The sequence below is a fragment of the Thunnus albacares genome, chromosome 19 (assembly GCF_914725855.1).
Source record: "Thunnus albacares chromosome 19, fThuAlb1.1, whole genome shotgun sequence".
Lineage (NCBI taxonomy): Eukaryota > Metazoa > Chordata > Actinopteri > Scombriformes > Scombridae > Thunnus > Thunnus albacares.
In genome coordinates, this window is record NC_058124.1 from 263,328 (window position 1) to 283,855 (window position 20,528).

Here is a 20,528-nt window from a genome sequence, read left to right on the forward strand (position 1 = left end):
CCCTTGACCCTTGGCATATATGCCCACTGGTATTTGTTACTGTTCAAAATTGCAAATAAAAATTAATTAAAAGAAAAAAGTCCCGCTGCAAAGAAATACACGGATGAAAACCATGATAAAAACATAGCACCCACGCTCTGCAAATATGGGCCGCATGCGCCCATGGAGCCTGCTCACTAGAGACTTCCGCCGGCTGAGACGGCTAACTTCCGGTTTAGCCCTCCGGCTAACTTGAATGGGAATAACATGATTTAATCGTGCGGCTCCTCTAGACTTTCGACACGTTATTGGACTGAATTGATCGAATTCTGATAGTGAAACGAGTCATTTCGCGGGGGTTATGATGCTCAAAAAATGTATCCGGCGATTTACAGACGTCTCTTTCACAATGTAAGTCTCTTTTTTGGGCTAGTGTACATCACGTGACGTTGTCATTACATGGTTTGGCCGCTATGCCAGATTTGCCTCAGAGCCCGGCGCTGTTCCTGTATCCAGTTCACTTTATACATTCATGGTTTGGCCGGGCAAGGAGAACTTGGATAGTGGCCATTTCTCCCACAGCAGTGAAGGCAGCATTACGACCGGTTGCGTGTGGCGCGTTTGGCCGGACAAGGACACATAGGGCTGGGGTGACATTCGCGTAAGTTAGCTAAGTAATGCTTACTAGTATGTTACAATCGTTAATCTGCCTGTGACGACCGTATAAAGCCTGACTTGGAGAACCACTGCATCTACACTGACTTCAGCGGGTTTTCGTCCGTAAAAGGTAACATTACAGGGACGTTTGCCAAGCTTGTAGCTAGCTGACTACCAGCTGGTAGCAGTTAGCCTAACGCTAACAGCTATCGCTCGCTAACCAATATATAGCTTGATGTCAACGTTAGTGAAGATAGCTGGAGCCATGGTAATTTGTGGTGAATATTCTGCCTATGACTCAAAAGTGAACAGTTGATACTAAAAAATAAAATGCAGTTTTCCACGTTAACCTAAATAGCGATGATCATTAAAAAACGATCAAGCTAACGTTAATGCGATAAATAATGGTCAGTCTTAGCTTGTTTGTGCAATTTATTGAAGACTACAGTAACTTAATTTGTGCTGTCCTCATTTCCTCATCAAATACCGTAATCACATTGTGTGCGTTCCTAGAAATTAACAGCACCGGTTTATTGTCAGTGATTACGTACTGTCATCAATAACATTTACGTTGCAGTACAGGATGTTAGTGTTGCGATTAGGTCAACTATTATTTGAATCATCAGTCACTCTGTGGGTTATTTTGCATGAATCGCTTATTCTGTCAAATGTTTAAAACAACACCATGCCCTTCACAGGTTACCAAAGTGATGTCTTCAAATCAGTTTGTTTAAACGCACGTTAACAATCCAAATATATTCACTGAGAAGAGACTGTTACAGTATTACTGCACAGCTCCTTTATTTTAGACATCACAAGTTTTAAGGATACAGCCATGTGAAACGTTTAGATTGTAGTGTGTTCATGTCTGGTTAATTCAGTCTCAGCGGTCACCATGGAGTCTCTGATTATAAGCTTGTGGTCTGCTGCAGATCATGTGCTCCTGGCAGAGTCTCTGAAACCCTCAGTGGAAGACCCATGTGAGAGAAAAATCAAAGCTTTCAAGAGTGCAATGGATCACAAAACTCACGGTTTGGATCGTATCACGGTTTTGAGTCATGGATAGGATAATTTTTCGGATCAGCAAAAAAAGGGGGGAGATAATTATAACTTTGCTTTCCATTTATTCTTTAAACCACTTAAAGCAAGGAACTTTTGCCCATGGAATGGGAAAATGAAAACAACATTCAAGATGTCCAGGTTTATAAATAAAATAATAAAGTCTTAAAAGATACAAAATATTCCATACTCTAATGTTAAAGTGCAATATGAGGCATGATACCTTCTTCCTTTAAACATGGTAATGAATTAAAAAATAGCCTGTGTCCACATCATCAAAATTATTTTTTGTATATTGTTTTTATTGACAAATTATTCATAGCAACATATAAACCACACAAAAATCAGTACCCATAACCCAACTTAAACATGTACATACACGCTTACATACACACACACACACACACACACCAGGGAAGAGGAATACAAGTAAGAAAAGTTCATTCTAACCACTTGTCAAGGATACAAAAGTACATAACTACACATCATACATAAGTGACTATTAATTGCAGCCCAACAAAAAGATGAATATTCAAAAAAATAAATACATTTTTTTTAAAAAAAGCTCAATGTATAAATACATACAAATATGGTCAAATTGAGCCCAGATATTGCAAAAAGAGACCCAAGGTTCTTCCCATTAATGTAGACCTTTTGAATTTTTAAAACAGTCTTTCCATGTGGATAACCAAAGCAAGTTCATGCAACTAGTTTCTAAAGCACAGTGGAGTTGGAATCGTCCAGTCTTTGAGAAAAGATTTTTTTTTTGCTAGTACCGTGCCCATCAATAAAGCTGTTTGAATGTGCGAAGGGAGAGTCAAAGAGTCCTCTGAGCATCTAAAGAGAGCCAAGTCCCTGTCAGGAGCGAGGGTCCTCTGGTAAACCCCAGGAAAAAAAAGAAAAAATCCTTGACCAGAATGGATGAATTAGTGGACAGTCCCAAAATAAATTCAACAATGTACCCTCATTTGATTTACATTTATCACAGATCTGGGAGACAGGGGTTAAAATTTATGTATCGTTACCTTAGGGTAATGGAAACGGTGAGTCACCTTGAACTGAATTAAGTTGTGTCTGCTGTATTGAACAACTGTGAATACGGGAAAGTGCAGTCCTCCATATTTTATCAGGCAGCACAGCATTGATTTCCCTCCCAAGCCCTCTGGATACAGTTGACAGATAAAGAGTCCTGAGAAAAAAAACTCACAAATTTAGTTAGAACCTTCTTATTCTCGGGCAAAAGAGAAAGCGATTCCAAAAGAGTGTGTCTCTCACAAGTGGTCTCAATATTAGGGATGTTTTGCCTCACAAAATGCGTTGATGAGTTACATGTAATGAAAAAAATTAGAGTGAGGTAGACTGTACTTTAAGCTTAACTGAGAAAAAGATGCAAACATGTTGTCTAAATAGAATTCCTTTATGTAAAGGCCTTTTACACACTGTGTAGCAAAAGTGTTATCCAGCAATGCTGGAGTATATGCATGACTGTGGCAAAATGGTGTATGTATCGAAATATAAGGGACTTTGCAGGCCAATTTTTTTAAACATGTTTCACGGAAATGTCTATCTTTTTTCAGAACTGTATCCCCAACAGTTAAATTGTTGTGAATTTTTTAAAGTTTAAATATGAACAATACCCCCATTTTGCACGTGATGTCATTGCCTCAAGTTGTGAGAAGGTGTGTGGCACCTTGCGGCTATACTATTTTAAATATAACTTTAAATATAACTAAAAAATATTTTTTATAAATAAATATTTGCAGTTTACAACAGCAAAGTCACTAGGGCTGTAGTCTGCTGGTCGACTGGTCGATTAGTTGGTCGATATGCTCTTGTCCGACTAAATTCTCATTGGTCGAATAATCTCTGTGTTATTTTCATAAGGAGAAAAGTGCTACATCAGTAGCCTTCCAGGAGTAATCCATTATTTCCTGCGGTGGCAGGGACAGACTAACAAATTACCTGTTTTCACAACAACATGTTTGCGTAGCAAGTGGGGAAAGAGCGAGGGTCAGAGAAGTGACGGTGGATGCGAGCGGGGCAGAGGAAAAGGTTAGCGGTAAGTTGTCAGTCTGGCAGTAAATGTACAGTACAGACTACAGTGTGTCAGTTAATAAATTCTAAAAAGTCTGTGTTGTTTCCCCAAATGCTGGAAAGGTAAAGGGGGTTAGCTCCAAAGTTAGGAACAATGGGTTAGCCTAACCTGAAGACACAAAACAGAGAAATGTGTGGCTGCCGAGTTTACTGTGCACTCTATCCCCCCCCCCTTACGTGACTAATCGATTAGTTGAAGATTATGGACTACAGCCCTAAAAGTCACCACATAATCCTCCTCCATAGTCCTCTGTCCTCCTCCCTCTGCTGCGGATGTGATTCAGCAGGTACCGCTCGTAGAGAGAGGGGGGGACTGGTTTGTAGGGCTGTGGTCAACCAAAGACAATCTTGGTCGACTAAAATCGTACATAATCTTCAACTAATTCTAACTAATTCAGAAATGTACTTTCAGTATTAAAAGTAAAAGTAATCAATGCAGAAAAATGTCCCCTGTGACTGTTATACTCACATATATATCATTAGATTATTATTACTCATGCGTTGATGTAAAAGCAGGATTTTACTGTTGTATTTGGTTGAGGTGGAGCCCTTTGGAATCATTTTGTATCCAACTGCAACTAATGATTATTTTTATTATGGATTAATCTTCTGATTATTTTCTCCATTAAATCGATTGTTTGGTTTGTAAAAATTTTCAAAATAGTGAGAGAGGCCTTCACAAATAGTTGCCAATTTACTGTAGGTGCACAACAGCACAGCCAGCACTGATCCTGTCAGTACCTTTAACTCACACACACACACTTATGTTAGACACCTGAGCCGGGAAAGTTTGTGTTTCTTTATGGGGTCAGATTGGGGTCAGTGAGTGTCTGTTTGTAAGGCAAAACAGATGAAGCCAGGAGCCAGGATGTCAAAAATGATATCAATAGCGCATTTTATGATCGACGTCCAAAAGTTCACATTTTTTCGTTAGGGATGTAAGTTTAATTAACAGGACACCTATTTGGATCTGCATGGAGGGAAGTGTTCCCTCCTTTCACAGCCACTCTGCATCCACATTTTTAATATTAATATTTAATTATTTAATATCCTTCCTCAAGGACAACTCCATGTTCAATTTTTTTTAGTGGCATTAGTCTCACTTCTCTCTGCCATTTTCTCCACTTCATATGTGTGTGGCACCAGTTGCCAAGTCTGACAGGCAGTTGAGGCTGCCCCTTTTTTTTTTTTTTTTTTTTAAACAAAACCAGTAATAAGCCAATGCATAGGGTATGATAACCGTCAATTTCCATACCATGGTATACCGTGAAACCTGCTGCAACCCAAGTCAGTACATTCATGCTTTAAAAGTAATGTTCAATTTTAAAATCAGTCTGAAATCTAACAGGGAACCAGTGCAAATTGGCTAGCATGGGGGAAATGTGACCATATTTCTTGGTGCAAGTAAGAACTCAAGCAACAGCGTTCCACACAAGCTGGAGACAGTGGAGGAGCTCTGACTGATACCACAATAACGTGCATCAGAAACACAGATTCAGTAAGTGTTCAGTACGTTCAGTAAACGTTGAGTACAGTTACACCCAGCAGTCTCCATTAGGTTGGGCGAGTTCAAAGTTCTGAAAACAACGGGGGTGTTTTGAATACATACTGACAACTTACTACTAACCTTTTCCTCTGCCCCACTCGCATCCACCCTCACTTCTCTGCCCCTCGCTCTTTCCCACTCGCTACGCAAACATACTCCTTAACAGAGCCACGCCAATAGTTTCCCAGGCAACGACAGAGGTTGACTCATGTACCGGAAGAGACTCCCAAACGCTGTTGATTTCTGAATGAATGGATATTCATTTGTTCAAATATTAAAAAATATTTTTTTTGGCCTGGCGGGGGTTCTCGTTGTTATCATTATGGAGAAACACAGATTCAGTAAGTGTTCAGTACGTTCAGTAAACGTTGAGTACAGTTAGACCCAGCAGTCTCTATTAGGTTGGGTGAGTTCAAAGTTTTGAAAACAACGGGGGTGTTTTGAATACACCCCTGTTTTCACAGGTAATTTGTTAGTCTGTCCCTCCCGCTGCAGGAAATAATGGATTAATCCTAGAAAGCTATTTATGTAGCACTTTCTCATTAAGAAAATAACACAGAGATTATTTGACCAATGAGAATTTAGTCGGACGAGAGTATATCGATTAACTAATCGACCAGTTGACCAGTAGACTACAGCCCTACTAATTTGACTACTTTTAATATACGTGGCAAACTAAGTTAAACATTTACAGCATCTACACATAGACAGCTTTCATTTTAGCTTATTCATAACAATTCGCTATTAGCTTTACCAGCACGCTGTGGTTGTGTAAAACATAATGTGCCTTTTCTACATTTTTATGCTTGTTGAACAGGTGTATTAATAAAGTTCTTGTTGGCTTTTTACTCACAAAGCTTTTATTGCACTTACAGTAACCACATAGAGGTTGTTAATTCTTTCACTTCACCTGGTTCACTGTCTCCACTGCAGCTCCTCTGCGTGTGTGCGTGTGTGCGTGTGTGCGTGTGTGCGTGTGTGTGTGTGTGTGTGTGTGGAGGACAGAGAGAGGCCATACATGATACCAGTTCCCATTCTCTATCCAGCTAGTTTTACTCAGCTGCTCGAAGTGGAGGATGTATGTGCAGTTTGTGTTTGTCATGATTATAATACACAATGTGAAAATTCAGCTTTGGCATTCATCATTTAGCAATGTTGTTCTGCCGCTGTTCAAAGCATATAGAGGAAACACTGATTGCCATGTTAATATTCTCAAAATGTCACTACTCCTTCTCATGAACTACAATTTCATGTCTGTAAATATGCAAATATTCATTTTAAAGTTGTCCTGCTGGACACAAAATATCCCCTACTTAAATGAAAAGTCCATTCTCAGTGTATGTGCACTGGAGGCTTCAAGTTTCCACATCACATTTGTGCATGCTGCACAACGATTGGCTCCAAACTAGTTGTGATGTCACCAATCTCATAGACCCTTTAAAATTGGATTTTCAATGAGCACAGAGAAACTTTCTTTAGGGACAGACTAATAAATTACCTGTGAAAACAGGGTCAATTCTCATTGGTCAAATAATCTCTGTGTTATTTTCTTAATGAGAAAGTGCTACATAAATAGCTTTCTAGGATTAATCCATTATTTCCTGCAGCGGGAGGGACAGACTAACAAATTACCTGTGAAAACAGGGGTGTATTCAAAACACCCCCGTTGTTTTCAAAACTTTGAACTCACCCAACCTAATAGAGACTGCTGGGTCTAACTGTACTCAACGTTTACTGAACGTACTGAACACTTACTGAATCTGTGTTTCTCCATAATGATAACAACGAGAACCCCCGCCAGGCCAAAAAAAATATTTTTTAATATTTGAACAAATGAATATCCATTCATTCAGAAATCAACAGCGTTTGGGAGTCTCTTCCGGTACATGAGTCAACCTCTGTCGTTGCCTGGGAAACTATTGGCGTGGCTCTGTTAAGGAGTATGTTTGCGTAGCGAGTGGGAAAGAGCGAGGGGCAGAGAAGTGAGGGTGGATGCGAGTGGGGCAGAGGAAAAGGTTAGTAGTAAGTTGTCAGTACAGTGAGTTAATGAATGCTAAAAAGTCACGTCTCTTGTTTCCCCAAATGCTGGAAAAGTAAAGGGGTTTAGCTCCAAAGTTAGCAACAATGGGTTAGCCTAACCTGAAGACACAAAACAGAGAAATATAGAACAGAGAAATGTTTGGCTGCCGAGTTTACTGTGCACTCTGTCCCGTTCTTTTCTTTTTTTATTTTCTTTTTGAATTATTATTATTATCATCATTCCACATGTTTTTTGTAAGCTTTCTACTCCTCCATACTTTGAGCGATAGAAACCATTCAAATATCAATGTTCAGCTCTTTAAGGACATTTATGCTATTACTTTTCATCTTTCTAACATATTCCAGTGATTTTTTTATGTATATATATATATATATATATATATATATTTTTTTTTTAATATTAAAATTTATAATGGAAAATCAATGGGAGGAATGTTTGACAGCTAATATCTCAAAAACTAAAAGTGCTTAAGTTTTCAAACTTCATGGATGGGTGTCCCATCTGGAAATGCTTAACATACTCAAAAATGGGCCCAACATTGCCACCATGTGGTCAGTTATCACACATTTTACGATTTGGCCAATAACTTATGAACCATGAGGCCTATCCAAATATTTGCACAGTGTATTCCTTCAATGATGTCAAGTAGACTGATATAGGCCATTTGCGCCTAAATTTATAAACATTTTTTGCTTCTGTTGGCACATATTTCATCCAGTCTTTACCAAACTTGGTACATACCATATTTAGAGGACCCCAAAGAAACTTACTAATTCGTTTTTGGATATCACTTAACAGTTTGTCTGTAATTGGTTACTTAACTTTTGAAGGCATGGCCTGATGCACTTAATGGGCCATAACTCCTCAATACTGAATTGGATTGCAATTGAAAATTATATGTCTGCAATTCTGTTGTCTTTAATAAAATGAAACTTGGTAGACAAGTTCCCCATGAGAATCTGCACAACACACTGAATCATGGCACCAATAGCCCCATCTTGTGGCCATTAACAAAACACCACCACAGTTATTACCAACTTCTGTTTCTCTTAAATGTAATATGCCATGGTAATAAAATTCTGCAAAATTGTAAAGATCGGGATGCTGACCAAGTCTTTAGTATTGTCAGCAGTGCTTTGCGATTTATTTCAACTTTCAGCATTCACATGTATTTTCTGCAGGAAATGCATTTCTAGTTATTAAATAGTTGTTTATTCTTCTATCAACTACCGTATGTCAACAAACTCATAGAGTTGATCTTTGTCAAGTGAACATTTTTAGCAGATATAATTTTACACAATCCCAGTTTCAGTAACTGTGACTTGCTGTAGCACCACTTGGTTATAACACTCTACTCTCTCATCTCATGTAAGTATGCTGCTCTCTTTTCTCTGTGGCCAGGTTTGTTTGGGTGGAGAGCTTGTTGCTGTAGATGGTAATTATCCACACTCAGTCCATCTGACGGAGCCGGTCCGTGTGGCTTTGCGGTGTCCTCTGTGCTGCGGGTGATGGTCAGCTGGTGACTGGGGTAACTCTTGGCCCCTGTGGTGAATGGCTGTGAGCAGAGGGGGTGTCGCCTTCTGGGTGGGTTGTGTCCGCAGCCATGGCAGAAGGCAACCCATCACGAACCAGAGCTTGAGTCTCAGTCAGGTAATGTGCTTGAATCTAAGATCATCTCTTTGATTTCTCGTTCAGGTCTTCTGTGTGTGTGTGTGTGTGTGTGTGTGTGTGTGTGTGTGTGTGTGTGTGTTCCATCAGTATTGAATATCTTTAAATGTGACCAGTCTCATGACATCTCCCTAAAAAATGTTCTCCAACAAACACTATAATTCTAGTGTTACCAACTTTAGATTCGCTTCTTTTACACTACATTGAACAAATGCTTTCAAACAGAGTAGCTTGGTGTTTTTCTCAGACTTTAATATTCGCAGAAACACAAATTTCACACATTGAACTTTTAAATAAAATAAGGAGCAGATTACCAAAACCACATTTGTTAGTAGACCTGGACCTACTTACTACGTAGCTTAACGTACCATAAAGACTGGAGGCAGGGTAAAACAGCTTGCCTGGTGAAAAACAAAACAAAAACAAATGCTTAGCAACATCTCTTAAGGTGTATTATTTTCACACAGTGTATCACATTTCGTTAACATGGCCAGAAATATATAAAACAATTCATGAGTTAAGAGAGGAGTTAAATGTTGGAACTGCTTCTAGAAAGTAATAGCACCAATGTTATCTGCCACTAAAAACTAAATATCTTGTTTTTTTTAAAACACATTTTTATTACTAAATGTTATAAGATACAACATGCCAATCAGACAACTGAGAAGTTATCCGTGACTGTATTTTTTTTCTCTTTTGATGGAGCTAGGTTAGCAGTTTCCCCTTGCTTTCCAGACTTTGTGCTAAGCTAGGCTAAGACATCTTGGGGGTCCAGGACGTATTAGCCTTGAGGGGCCAGAACCCGCCCATCTAAGAATTTGGCCCTCCCAGGAGAAATTAGCATCAATGCTGTTTAAAACCGCTGTTTAATATCTGCTCTGAAACGGTGTGACGTCAGAGTGGAAAGTTTGAAAGCTGAAGTTAGCATGCTGGGGCTAACGATCGAAACAGGTTAAATTGAAACGTAATCATGCTTGACTTAACATGGAAAGTGACATTGTTGGAACCCTGGATCATTCTACTCTAATCGAGGACTTTGCCACTCATCAAACCAGGAGGAACATGTTTTAAAGGTATGAATGGACTTAGATATCTGCAGTTTTTGATTGATTCGTGCAATATTCTTAGGCCTGCACCACTTGTGGGTGGACAGAAGGATGCATGCAGGCTTCACTTGCCACTGTTATATGAGTTTTGTTTTTGGACACTGGTCATTTAAACTTTATGGCACTTGAATTTATTAGGCAAAGGGCTCACTTTCATCTGTGTGTGTGTGTGTGTGTATATGTATATGTGGCATTTTGGTGATGCACTTTCTGTATCGTATGTGTATGCTTCACCATGGTCTTATAATGATTATATGACTTGTATTTGGTGCCGGAACAGTCGAAAAATTTAACTGCAGTTGTAACCTGTATTGTGTAGACAAGCACAGTCCTGCACTGGACTCAAACTCACAACCTAGACATGAGAGGCAGGCTTGCTAGCAAGGAGGCTAAAACCCATGGGCGCGATCATCTGTGGCCAGCACGACTCTTAAGGTGTCGAGGAATGAGGTTTACTCCCTGCACAGCACTGTACCCTCTGTACCATTACACAGTCATGAGTGACTGTTGATGCATTATTGTATGCAAATTAAGCATGGCTGATGTTTGTACAGGTTGGACAGGGTGATAGTTGAGTCGTGATGGTGCTTGAGGGGGGGGGCCCACCCATAAAAACCAAATGCCCGGCCAGTTACTTTCCTCTGGCACCAGGACTGCCTGGATCTGTCTCTGTACTGGAGATAAAACTGATATTTATCTTCTACTCTGACTCTATATACGCTAACAATGTTTCTAATATCAGACTGCTAGTGCTATAAAATGTCAGTGTGTTTCTAACTGTATAATATGATAAAGATAATCTTACTGAGCCCTTATTGCTCCCTCAGGTGGTTGACTTGCAGTGGATCTATCAGACACGCACCCTGAGCAGTGCATCATGGGCCTTGGCGCCCCCCAACAGCCTGAGGTATCAGAACGTTAAGCAGCCTGTCTTGTCCCACCCATTCCTTCATGCCAGCCAGCCGCACAGAGGTGCTTGGTATGAGGAGGACTGGGAGGAGACTTCGCTCAGCATGTGCGTGCTGGTGCGACAGGGTGAGTCAGGTGGCCTGCACACCCTGCTGGAGATCCCTTTGTTCGGTCAGAATAAATTAGCAGAGCTCCTCCTTCCAGGGGCTCACAAGTCCTCAGAGTTCTCCTTCCCCCTGACTACGGTGGATGGCAGTAGAGAGGATGACATTAACGTCGACAGCTTCAAGAGAAATAGTGGTGACGCTGTAAAAAGAGAACATGGATGTTTCAGAAGCCTGTTTGAAGCGGAGAGGTGTCCTGCACCCTTCATGTATGGCTCTCAGTTTTATTGTTTCCATTGCCCGGGAACAGAGCCAGCGTCTAGTGTGTGCGGGCTGAAATCTAGACAGGATGTTGGACTTGAGAACAAGCCTGTGGAGCTGCCTCTGCTGTGTCCTACCTCTCTGTGTAGCCATGCACAGAGAGCAGAGGGGGGACACACTGAAGGAAAAAGTGAAGGAGAAGAGAAACTGGCCGTGATGTATGAAAGGCTGAGGATAGAGGTAAGACTGCACTCTGTGTCTGGATAAATGTGTTTAAGTTGCACTTTCACTATCATTCACTGCTGACCAGAGGAAGGAGTAGTAGGAGGTAGGAGGTTCATTTGTTGTTGTTTTTTGTGGACTCTTAAAACCAAACATCCTGTAGCATGAAGTCAGTGAAGTAAAATACTATCTAATATTTGAGTTTGTAGACTTCACTGGCAAACTTTATTGTCAAAGACTGTAGGACACTGAAATGAAATGAAACCAGAAACATGATGTATGAGTGTTTGAGACAGCAGCTGGTTTCCTCCATAGAGCTGAGTCAAACAGCTCACTTGCTGCTTTATGACTCCCTTGAACTGATACGGAAGGCAACCAGAATCCACTGCACTACTTACTGTATCTGCTGGCATCTTGCTAATACCCCACTGCATTCAGACTGACACAGTGAAGCAGTCATATCTCCAAACATGGAGCAATACAGAGGTTTCATAGCATGGAGTCAAAGACCGGGGTTGTTTACTGCCTACAGGAAAGTTACACTGTAGTGCAATCTGAAAACCTTTGCAAGGTGAAAATATATGGAAGAAAGAAATGTTAAAACATCCATATTGTCTAATCATAACGTATGACAATTTGAAATATAACAAGCTTTTTTGTTATGCTATGTCTCTGTTCTTTTTGACATTATGCCTTTTTTCTCAAAATTGTGATTTTATTACATCGACGTTAACTCTGAAAATACTCTGGAGTTAGAAATGATGTCTGCAGACCTCTGTAGCTCCTCATCTCTGGATGCCCGGCTACATTAGCGGCTACTAGCATAACACATGAATCTCCAACTGAGCTTTCAATGGCCCAAGTTGCATAGTGGGTAATGTAGGCGGCAGGTGTACCTTTTTAATAGTTCTCAGCAAAAGACAAATAGTCAAACAAGGGTAGGTTCTCCCTGTGCAAAAGCAGCATTTTCTAAAGGTTCATAGTTCATACAATAAAACATCGTTTGTCATTTTCTGACATGTGCTCCTTCATTGTATCTTGTCAGACATATTTAAATATAATTAATCTTTGCAATGTTTCAAACTGACTTAAAATCTATTGGAATCTATTTTTAGATTAAGTTTACAGTCAACTTTTGACAGCTTTGGCTAACCTTGCCGTCACACTTCAACATGGCTTCACATATACAGTACGTCAAACATTTGACTGACACTGTAGGCTGCTTGATTATTGATTATTTAACACGATTATTCACTGACTCATGGAACAGAAATGCTTCCATTTTATGAAATGTATCCATCTCACAGACACCACCATGTTTTTTTTTTTTTTTAAAGCTCCCAGTCTATTTCTGTGGCATTTAGTGAATCATAACTGCACAGACAGCTGTTTAAATCGCACAAATATCCCACTGTACATGTGTTTTGAGCTTATTAATGGTATCTACGTTGATTGCTTCCAGTCTGTCTGTGAGCTGCCTGTTTCACTACAGGCAGATTCCCCTCACTCACTACGGTGGGCGGGGAAATGAAATCAATGAATCAATAAATACAAACACTGTTGATTTCTTCTTGCGGAGCCGATATGAAAACTATTTTGGTTCAGCAGATTTCTGCTGTCAGTCAGCCTGATGAAGGCAGTTTGTCCGACCGCTGTCCTCTCAGCTCACCAGGAGCTGCTGCTGACAGATGTCTGCTTCTGTGGACAGAGACACTGAACACAGGTCGGAGTTGGTGTGGATTGAACGGATAGAGCGCACTTATGTGCCACTCACATCTCACTAACTATGTGGATTCCCAGTGAGAGTGAGTTTGGGTTTTTAGGGAAGGCTGAAAGCGCACCACTGTAAAGGAAAGCGGTGTGCTGGATTTCTTATAATACAAGACAAAACAAGAGCATCATTGCGAAACGGGAAGTGGCACAATAATTGTTTTATCTCAATTATCTTGTTTTCATAATCGTTTGAAGCCAAAATCATAATTTAAAATAAAATTCATTTAATTGCCCACCCCTAACTGTAGGTCTACCACTGCTGTCACATAAAAACCCATTTATTGTGAATGGGATGGGGCTCCTGCTGTGACAGAGTAACTGCTGCTATATATTTATACCTAATGAAATGCAGAGGGGATTACCATGTGAGAGTGGTTGTGTTGGATTGCATTAGACCGTAGTTTTACAGATGAACTATGTTTGTTTTGCAGCTTCCAAATTTCTTTACGAAGAAACATGACTACACCATGTACTCAAATGATATGGAATTCATCAATGGACTTATCAATACCAAGACCAGGTGAATCTTCACATTCTCACCTTGTGTTAATAGTGATACATTATTACAAACACTTATCACTTTGCTTGTGTCACTTCCTTTGTGACTTGTCCATCCCTGTGTGTTGTGGCTGTAGAGGCCGTGCGGTGTACCAGCTCACGCTCTCCCTGTGGCGCTTCCTGTTTCTGTGTTACTACACCAAGGCCTGGCTGGAGGTGCTGAAGCTGACCAAGCACATGGAGGATGGGACCATTAAGGCTCGCTGGAGGGTCAGGGGCCTTCCCTTCCACTCTCTGTTGCTGCGCTTCTACCGCAAAGACAAATCTCACCTGTACAGGTAACACATAGTACATTCAGACAGACCTGCTGCTGTTACCACTGTAAGCTTGATTTTTAGTGTCTTTGTCATGGTTGTAAACTAACTTAATCCAAATGTCATCTGTTCCAGGTCATATGATGCATTCTCTACTTTTTACATTGGGCAGGATGGACTCATTCACTGTCATAAAGTTGAAAAAGTAAGCAGCTAATCGTGTTTTATGCTTTTAAGTACCTATTGACATTTATTTAATAGCTTTAGAGGATTTTTCACGAACACGCATTTGGGAAAGAATTTGTGACAGCTCATTCTGCTGTCAGTCAGCCTGGTGAAGACAGTTTGGCCAGCCACTGCCCTCTCAGCTCCCCAGGAACTGCAGACGGCAGGTTCTGTGGACAGAAACTCTGAAAGCAAGTCGGAGTCAGTGTGGGTCTCTGTCCACAGAAGCAGCCGTCTGTCAGCTGCATTTGAATATTTCTGCATACTTGAGTCCCTAAACAGTCTTGGAATTGCATAAATTTGGTATGACTGGAAAGCTGAGACTCTTGTGTCTTCAGTGAGCCTAACTGTATTCATGTGTGGTGATGTTAGTACCCACAGTAGCCGTTTCATTGTAATAAGACCAATCTCTTCATTGAGATTTTTTGAAACTTGACCTTACTGTATAAAATGATGTTTTGTGACCTCTAGGATAATCACAGCCTCATGAAACTTTAGCACCACAAACTAGAGACCTAGGGCATTCAGAGGATGCATGGCTTTCCTAGGTATATGACAATAAGGGGGTCTCTGAGCAATTTCCAGAACCAAAGTGCTCGCCATTCAATCGCAGAAAAATGCAATTCTTACAGAAATCTCCAAATGTCAAAAGTTTAACAAATCACAGCATGAACTTTTCTGTGGTGATCTTCAAGGTCTTGGTGTATTAATGTGGTATTCTCGAGGGATTTTAGACCATTTTTATCAATTCTCAAGTGGTCAAAAATGGTTACACTTTGCACCACATCTGTGTAACAAATGTATAAACCCAAAAATTGCAGTAACAACTTATGAGACATAATTGAGCATGTGAATGGCCATCATATACTTTCATCGTAATGTTCTAAGCCCTTATACACTCTGAACTTTTTAAAATTTAAATGGGTGCCTAACCAAAACATGTTCATTACAGATTTATTACTAGAAAAACTTGACACACAGTGTTGAACTGTGAACACCCCAAATTAATCTTCAGTCTCCCAGCTTTCAGATGATGTATACCACTTCTATGTGGCATATACTGTTGACTTACTATCTCCCCCTAAACATGACCTGTTCCCTCTAGAAATGGGTCTTTGGTAGGGGAGCAGGAGTGGAAGAGGTTAATGATCACAATATCATCTGACAAAACAAACAAAAATCTAGGTTGATGACAGTAGCCGTGCTGTGAGATTGGCTGAACTGACATTTAAAACGAATGATTACAGAGAAAATTAGAGGCACACAGGGTTGTCATAGTCAAGTACCACCAAAAACCATCTATTACCATCTAAACCAGCTGCACATGTGTGTTCAGTATGCTTGTAAATCAAGAAAAATGTCGGAAAAACAACTCATGGACAGCTGTGTTGTGCATCCTTCTGAGCTTCCGGTGTGATTGTCCTCTGTCCCTGTTGCAGGTGATGCCAGCTCAGCCCCCTGTCCTGCCCAGGGTAACGTCCATCCTGGCGGGGGCTCTGGTGGCTCTAGGGGTGCAGGAGCACCGACCTGCTCTCAACCTGCTGCCCCTCCTCCTGTCCTCGCTGCGACATGACTGAAACGGAAAAAAGGATGATGATTAGAGGAGTAACGGCCAGTGGAATCAACAGTGTGTCTAAGGTCCATGCCACTCTGACAGGTTTCATTCATTCTCAACATAGGAACATTTAAAAATGGAAAATTCAGCTCTGTGTCCTGAAATCTCATATTGTTGCCTCTGAATTAATTATAGTCAAGACTTCATACTGGTTTTTATTTTTCTAATTTTAGTGTTATCATTTGAAATAATTTTAGATGTTAACCTGATTGCATGTCTGGGTTATCAGATGTCACATGTGTCTTCTCTATGACAGTCAGCCCACAGCCACTGTAATAAAAGATTTAACAGATTTTGATAACATTTTTTGTTCAAATGTTTATGCAACAATTTGAAATTTGAGGATGTGAAACTAAAACTTTTAACCTGAAATCAACATTAAACAGATCCAACATTAAAGAGAATAAAGAGGCTGCCTGATACAGAACATAATGAACTTCATGATGTAGCTCTTAAGACATGAGGAACAATGCAAAGGGTAAAGCTAGAGGTGCTCTCATACTCTTATGTAACATGTCAAATCCAAATTGCATGATACAAAACAAGCAACTGCCAATTAAAAAAACTTCCTCCTCCTTAATGGAATATTTCAACGTTTGGGAAATGTTTGTATTTGCTTTCAGTAACACTTCTTTGCTATTTCTTGTTTCCTTGAAAGAACAATGTACTCCGGTACTAATTATAGAGGAACTGACAGTACACATAGTAAACTCTTTTCTGAAGCTACACTGAAGTAATTTCATAGTTGAGAGAGTTTTGATTTGATTGAACGGTTGATTTCCAGAACAATTTCCTTCTTAAAGAAGAACTAAAATCTTAATCACTTATCGACTTAATGACTGTTCTCCAGATTTGTTGAATTGTTTGCATTTAATTTACAACTACACAGAAATACAACTTTTACTAACCATGTCCTGACTCCAGCACCGTACCTCATCCACAGATTGATATCCATCTTTTCGTCTCATTTTCTGAAAGAAAGAGAAAATGCATGTTTCCCAAAATGCTGAACTATTCCTTTAAATAGCCCATCCATTATCACAGTGGCTTCATGAGGATATTCGGGGTATATGATTTAGGGGCTTAGATATGTCAGTTATTTATCTAAGCCACAGTATTTGTTACCTCCGCAGACACCCTGCATAATACAGACTCACATCATTTATCTGTGTTGCTAGATTAAAAATGCATCACAAAGCTAAATTCTCAGACATAGGAACGCCTGATTACTGATGTACAATGTTTGAAAAAGAGATTATGGTGTTTTCGTGACACTTAGTCAGCCTGTTTGAACTGGAGTGAGAAAGAAACTTGCCAAAGGTTTACTCAGGAGGTTTTCAGCCATTAACAGTGGATTCCGCCTGTCCGCCATGTAGCACTCCCAGTACGTGTAGAATATAACGCGGTGAAGAATACACAGACTGAAACTTGTGAAAACTCTTCTTAGTACCATTAGAGAAACGATTTGAGACACATCTTGTTAGATATGGGAGGACTGTGTGGTGAAAGGGTGTTGGGATGTGATACAAAGCCTTTTTGTGTAAACTGCTGCTTCTTTCACAGGTGAGGTGCATGCTGTGTACCTCTGGTTGAGTTCATTTCACTAAATATGCTCACAAACTGAAACTGGTGCAGAGGTTTCAGCAGGATCAATGTTGGGCTCAGATTACAAGAGTTCATAAGACCTGAAGGATGTTAAAATCAGACTTTGTTACACACATACACGGACATTTAACAGATTATATGCAAGAATACTTTTTCCCCATACACAGACCATAGTGAGCATGCTTAAAAATGTGGAAGTGTGAGAATGTTTTTCTGTGTGCGTGTCCAATGAGCATCTTTCATAGGAATGAATGGGCTGCCATTTTGGAACATGGTGAAGTTTTTCTTGATACATCTGTGCTCCACAAACCAACCACGACCACGTACTGACCAATCACTGCATGGAGTGGGAGTGATTGTTTGATTGTGTTTGATTTCCACCTCTGTCTGTCCCTCAAAGGTCCTTTCTCCTCCTCTCTGTAGCCTCTCATTGTCTCTTTTATCCAAAGAAGAGATATTCATTTTTGCAAATATCAAACAGATTTAATTGCTGTGGCCCTGATTGTGTCTGATAGACTTTCTGGATGTGAAAATGTGATCAGAAATTCTGAACTGAACATCAGAGCTTTCCTGCGTATCTTTATAGAGGAAAAGTTAGAGTTAATCAGCCTGAATATCTTCTAATCTGAGCCCAGCATACAGTGGTAGTAGTTCTGAATGGAAGCTATGGTGACTGTGTGGAGGTCAGCTGTATGGTCTGACACAGCTTTGTGTGTGTGTGTGTGTGTGTGTGTGTGTGCGTGCGTATATATGTGTGTGAGCTGTGTTTGGAGAGGTGAAAGCAACTGAATTGCCCGCTTTAAAAAAAAAAAAAAAAAAAAAAAAAAAAAAAAAGCCATTGCAAACCATTAGAGATGTGTGCTGTGACTGTTGAAAATTATTTTTTCAAATGATCATTTTTAAGACATGATAAAGCACCTTGGCCACGTTGGGGCCAACCACAGACCTGTGCTGCAGACTGAAAGTAACAGTCAACAAAACACTGGCCGTCCATTCATTTCCAATAGAGCTGAACAAATAGACCAACAGGCTTGTCTTTTGAGAAAACTTGCACTTCACATCAATCATCTTGTTTCCCACCAGTGTAGTTAAATGAACAATTGTCCTGGCAAGTACTGTAAACACCATAAACTATGCATAGAGGCTACCATGGTCAGTTTGGGAGAATTTGATACTGTTGGAGATCAACCTAAATGCACACAGTGTTTGTTTTGTTCCTTATTAACAACACAAAAAAATGGTGGGGGGTGGGGGGGGGCTCTGAGAAAAACGAAAAGTGTTGCTGTATGTAAAGGTGTTACCGGTGATACACGGTGTCAAATAAAAGACTCTAATTTGTAAAATACTAAGCCTATTATCAATACTTAGTCGGACGACGGACGCTACAATTATAAACTGAAAGTGTCTGCAGCTGTTAGTGAGTAGCTGCTCTCATGGCTCCCTGGGTCTTGGTACTTGTTTTCAGCAGAAACTCTCCTGCTCTCGCCTGCTCAGCCTACTCTCGGATGGTAGGCAGGTTACTACAGTAGCTGCAACCTCACTGCCCAACACACACACACTCTCTCTCTCTCTCTCTCTGGATTATTCTCTGGATTATTGTATTGCCAGCAAAGACAGATGACACACTGGCTACTCACTCAGATGTTTGGAACATGAATGGATGGAGTCTTGCTGACTGAGTTACTCAGTGTGAATACATGGTTATAGACTATACGGTGTGTACATATTTACTTCAGGTCAGGCCTTTTCTAATGCCCCTTAGAAAAGACCTGACCAGAAGTAAATGTATGACTAGAGAAATACATCCCTGTTAGTCATTTAACGCTGAATGCAAAAGAATCTCTGTGTAGAAGCAGTTTCCATTGAACATTTACTTTGGTTGTGAAGCTGTACCTAAATGAGTAGCTGTATATACTCAGTCTGGATGCTGAAGCGTTTGTTGTAATTTCACAGTAAGATTTCACACAGCAGCTTGCCTGCTTGATAATAGTTAGTGCTTGTTCAAACCGGCCAATAAAGCATGCTGTAACAGTAGCTGTGGTACATCACAGAATGAATATCCTCTGGTGTGTATTTATCAGTCATATCTGTATAGAAACATGACTTGTCAGATTCTGTGTTGCTTAACTTCCACATGTACTACTGCAATAACTCCTGTGAATCCTGGTTATGTGAATAAAATAAAATAAACACATGATGATTAAATCTATTGTTTTGTCACATTGTGTGCGCTTAAGTGGTGATGTTTACTTGTCCATCCAGTTTGGTCCAGAGGAAGATGTATCACCAACTAGAAGCCATGTTGACATAATATTTGCTGCTTTCATTTTCCCCATTGACCCCCAATGTTTTTGATTACCTCCTGACCCTTCTTGCCATACCACCATCAGATCTTATGTTCCATTTGAGCACAAGAAATATCAAAAACTAATGCACAGATTTGGCTTGAAATGTACTGATTATGTTCATACTCCTCAGAGAATCCTCTGTCGCTTGCATTGAAAGCGCGTAATGGATTATATCTCCTCATTTCACTATAAAAACCTAAATAAGGTAGCAGCTGGCTGGAGGGAGATCACCAGGGACCTTGATGTTTTGTCATGCGACGTAATAGTCTGACACTCGCTTGCTGTTAGGACATGGTGTAAGACTGGAGCTGTCATTAACTTAGTCTTGAAGTTGAGATGAACTGAGAAATGCCTTTAAACCTTTTTAGATTACATCCCTGTTCATATTGTGCGCCTATTAACAACATATGCCAAAAAAATCCATTTCTTTGTATTTTTGTATTAAAATCCAATCATGTTTTCATCTTGTAAAACAAAATATGACATGAGGACCATGTCATGTCA

General features: G+C 40.1%; 1 protein-coding gene across 2 annotated transcripts; it reads left to right on the forward strand.

Moving 5' to 3' along the window:
* The first annotated feature begins 384 nt into the window (after positions 1-384).
* Positions 385-18,476, forward strand: c19h6orf136 (chromosome 19 C6orf136 homolog). 2 transcript variants are annotated; one of them, XM_044335375.1, is made up of 7 exons: positions 385-766; positions 8,778-9,026; positions 10,978-11,664; positions 13,851-13,939; positions 14,055-14,255; positions 14,367-14,436; positions 15,896-18,476. In XM_044335375.1, exons 2-7 carry the CDS (start codon positions 8,928-8,930, stop codon positions 16,031-16,033), a joined length of 1,284 nt encoding a protein of 427 aa, XP_044191310.1. In that variant the 5' UTR covers positions 385-766; positions 8,778-8,927; the 3' UTR covers positions 16,034-18,476. The 2 variants fall into 2 exon arrangements, with proteins under 2 accessions (XP_044191310.1, XP_044191311.1); XM_044335376.1 differs by having other exon boundaries at positions 385-640.
* Positions 18,477-20,528: the final 2,052 nt, after the last annotated feature.

Excerpts from the sequence above, each read along its gene's own strand:
- c19h6orf136 (XM_044335375.1), top strand. The coding sequence starts at position 8,928 with ATGGCTGTGAGCAGAGGGGGTGTCGCCTTCTGGGTGGGTTGTGTCCGC. Across the intron at positions 9,027-10,977 it reads AGAGCTTGAGTCTCAGTCAG|GTGGTTGACTTGCAGTGGAT; the intron begins GTAATGTGCTTG and ends TTGCTCCCTCAG. Across the intron at positions 13,940-14,054 it reads CTTATCAATACCAAGACCAG|AGGCCGTGCGGTGTACCAGC; the intron begins GTGAATCTTCAC and ends TTGTGGCTGTAG.